The following is a 3,666-nucleotide window of genomic DNA, read 5'->3' as shown; positions in this document are numbered from 1 at the left end:
GCCGCAGCCCCGGGCCGCCGGGCTCCGCGGGGAGGGCAGGTCCCATCACCATGGTAAGAACCTCTGGTTTCCTCTGGTTTCCCGCAGACCCACGCTGCTGCCTGAGGACCCTTAGCAGGCGGGTGGGAGCGTGAGAGGACAGCCACCTGTGCTCCGGGGCCACGGTCAGCTTCTCAGGGGAAGGGCAGGGGCAGCCTCGCCACCAACTTGAAGAGACAGCCACTGGTTTGGGAAAAAGGACTCCTTTCGTGTCTGGGGTGATGCTGCCTTGTCACTGAGGAGGGGTGTCTGCCGGGCTCTCCCCAGGAGGATAGTCTCACGGTGACCTCAGTCGAGCCCCGATGGATGCCGGCTGCGAAGGGCACCCGCTCCTCTGAGCGCAGTTGGGGTTTCCGGGAGACTTTGGGGGAGCTGCTGCCTGCCTTCTTGATGTTTTCATGTGTCTCCAAACCGGAGCAGCTTTCTGTTCTGACGAGTGAATTGTCACCGTCTGCGGACTCCACCGCTGGTTGGAGGCATTTGCAGGTTCAATGTTACCAGAGCCAACGTCTAAGTGATGCATTCATTTTTTTCCTTTTAAAACTGTCATCATGCCCGGCCGGCGTGGCTCAGTGGTCGAGCGTCGACCTATGAACCAGGAGGTCCCGGTTTGATTCCCGGTCAGGGCTCATGCCCGGGTTGTGGGCTCGATTCCCAGTGTGGGGTGAACAGGAGGCAGCCAGTCCATGATTCTCTCTCATCATGGATGTTTCTATCTCCCTCTCCCTCTCCCTTCCTATCTGAAATCAGTAGAAACATGTATATACACTGAGCGGCCAGATTATTATGTCCACCCCATCAGTACTTCATTGACACTTCCAAAAATACTGAATATTGAAAACTTCCTAAGCACATACTCTCAAGGTTTTATTATATTTATTTGCATAACTAATTCACTTCATTGTACTGATTGGATGGTCATAATAATCTGGCCACTCAGTGTATATGTTTTTAACAGCCTGTCATTTGCAGGCAGAAGTGACAAGAGCCCACATTGTGCAGGAAAGTGTTGTGTGACTTTGTTGGGAGGAAGTTTGTCGATTCCCTGTGCAGAGCAAACATGGCTGAGGCAGGTGCACCTTGTGGACATGTGAGGTCCTTGGAGGGGGCGTTAGGATTGACCGTGGACATGACCGTGTGCTCAGTTCACGGTCTCGGCTCCGTGTGACTTTTCTCCATCACCTGTGCCACGGGGAGGGGCGGGAGGAAGAAGACCCCTTCTAACAAGTGAAGCCACTGGATGTTTTCTTTCAGGAGTCAGGGATGAAGGTAATAATATTGCATAACATTTAGGAGAAAATAGAAGCCATCGCTGTGTAGCCAGTGCGCCTGATATACACGTGTTTGACGGCACAGCTGATGTGTGGGAAACGATTGTTCCGTTTATAATCCCGATGAATGGAGAGCGCTGATGAGGGGAGTGTGGGCATTTATAGAAGTGGGTCGGCCTGCCCAGCCACTCGGAGAAGGGCCACGGGGGGCCGGTGGACGAGAGCATCTCAGTTCAGTTCCTGACCTCCTCATCCACCGGGGCACCCGTCAGCGGCTGGGAGACCCCGGGAAAGAAGCTGCAAAGATGAGAAACAGGCTCCCCCCCCCCCCCCCGCCCCCCCCCCCCCCCGCCCCCCCCCCCCCCCGCCCCCCCCCCCCCCCGCCACTGAGCTCTGCTACTGTTTCGGCATCTCCTCCGTTGTAGACGTGCCTCTGGCCTGTAGAGAAGTCACATTAAAAGCACTTATTTCTCCTGAACCAGCAGGACGGGGGGGAAATCACCTCCCCAGCCTGAGGGTTCACGGGGCTCCTTCGTGCTGGGAAGGCATAATCATTCTTTTCTTCCCCTCAGTAGCCCAAGAACATTCCTTTAAGGATTAGAAAGCACGGGGCTGAAATGCCCAGAGAGCCCCTGCCAGCACACTTCCAGCGTGGGCACAAGCTTAAGGCCAGTGACAGTCTTTTTTTTTCCTTTCTTTTCTTTTTCTTTTTAAATGTATTTTATTGATTTTTTACAGAGAGGAAGGGAGAGGGATAGAGTTAGAAACATCGATGAGAGAGAAACATCAATCAGCAGCCTCCTGCACACTCCCTACTGGGGATGTGCCTGCAACCAAGGTACATGCCCTTGACCGGAATCGAACCCGGGACCCTTGAGTCCGCAGGCTGACACTCTATCCACTGAGCCAAACCAGTTAGGGCTCTTTTTTTAAAATACATTTTTTTATTGATTTCAGAGAGGAAGGGAGAGGGAGAGAGAGATAGAAACATCAATGATGAGGGAGAATCATTGATCCGCTGCCTCCTGCACGCCCCACACTGGGGATCGAGCCCACAACCTGGGCATGTGCCCTTGACCGGAATCGAACCTGGGACCCTTCAGTCCGCAGGCCAACGCTCTGTCCACTGAGCCACACCAGCTAGGGCCTAGTGACAGACAGCCTTGCACAGCGGTCAGGGAGAAATACCAGGAGGCGATCGGGGGCTGGGGCACATAGACACAATAGCACGGCCTGCTATGAACGTGTTTAGATTTTCAAAGGAGCCAGCTTCCTTCTGAGTCCGGGAGAGGGACCGTGGGGACCGAGAGGGTGACCAAAAAGGGGTGGGGGGTGGGGGAATGTGACTGCAAGCTGCCTGCTTCCAGGCCATCCTCTGGCTCTTTTGACTCATGACTGTTTAGAGAGCGGGAAGACGTTACCCAATTGTACATTAAAACCAAAGCTTCGGTCTGCACCAGCTCTTCCCAAATGCAGACACTAAGATGATAACACTTGGGCAGAGAAGACATCCTGCCCAGCTGGCTTTTGCAAAGGGAACTGTGTGTATCTTCCCTCCGAGCCAGAACCCGGTCCGGAAAGCAGGGGGCTGGCAAACCAGCCTTTGACTGCAAGGGGAGTGCATCTACGGGTTCGACTTGCTCTAAGGCCCCCCCCACGACTCGAAGGAACCTGATCTGTTTCTCATCACACAAATGCAGTCAGTTACCTTCCCAGAGCAAAGGCGCTCAACCCCTGGACCTTGTGAGAGTCAGCAGGGTGGGGCCTGCTGGGTGGTATACCAGATGGCCAGCGTGACGTGGGCTCTGGCCTAGGGTGGCTTTATCTTTTATTTTTAAAACTACAAATGTAAAAGCATTGCAAATAAGGAAACCCACACTGCATGACTACTAACAGCTTTAAATTATTCCAAAGCCAAGGAAATTTCTCGATGTTTTCCAATAATATTTTGTAAATATGTAGGACATCGGTGCTATGTTTTAATCACTTTCGTAATCTTCATTCTTCCTTGTAGGCAGATGATGTTGTTGTTGTTGTTGCTGCTGTGATTGTACTGAGGCAAGGCACAGAGACATTAAGTACTTTCCTAAGGACACACAGCTGGTAAAAGAGATAGTGCCAGGGTGGGGCCCTGGCTTCTTAAACTGCCTCACCACATAGCCTTCGAAGATACAGTGGGGCCTTGACTTACGAGTGTCCCGACTGACGAGTTTTTCAAGATACGAGCCGTCTCTCGGCCGATTTTTTGCTTTGAGTTGCCAGCTAAAATTCGGGTTACGAGCCAGCTTCAGATACCCCACCGCTAGTTGGCGCAGCGAATGTCACAGTGAACGCCACAACATCAGCCCAGCATCAC

At 52.9% G+C, this 3,666-nt stretch overlaps 1 protein-coding gene across 1 annotated transcript in view; it reads left to right on the top strand.

The window, feature by feature from the left end:
• Positions 1-3,666, top strand: part of PLD5 (phospholipase D family, member 5) — a 132,004-nt gene that overhangs the window by 120 nt on the left and 128,218 nt on the right. The window contains exon 2 of the mRNA XM_005882439.2: positions 1-53. Coding sequence (XP_005882501.1) covers positions 51-53 — 3 coding nt within the window. The 5' untranslated portion in view covers positions 1-50. The remainder of the gene's footprint in view (positions 54-3,666) is intronic.

This window comes from Myotis brandtii, unplaced genomic scaffold, assembly GCF_000412655.1.
Source record: "Myotis brandtii unplaced genomic scaffold, ASM41265v1 scaffold717, whole genome shotgun sequence".
Taxonomy (NCBI): Eukaryota; Metazoa; Chordata; class Mammalia; order Chiroptera; family Vespertilionidae; genus Myotis; species Myotis brandtii.
This window is presented reverse-complemented; position numbering and strand designations above follow the sequence as displayed.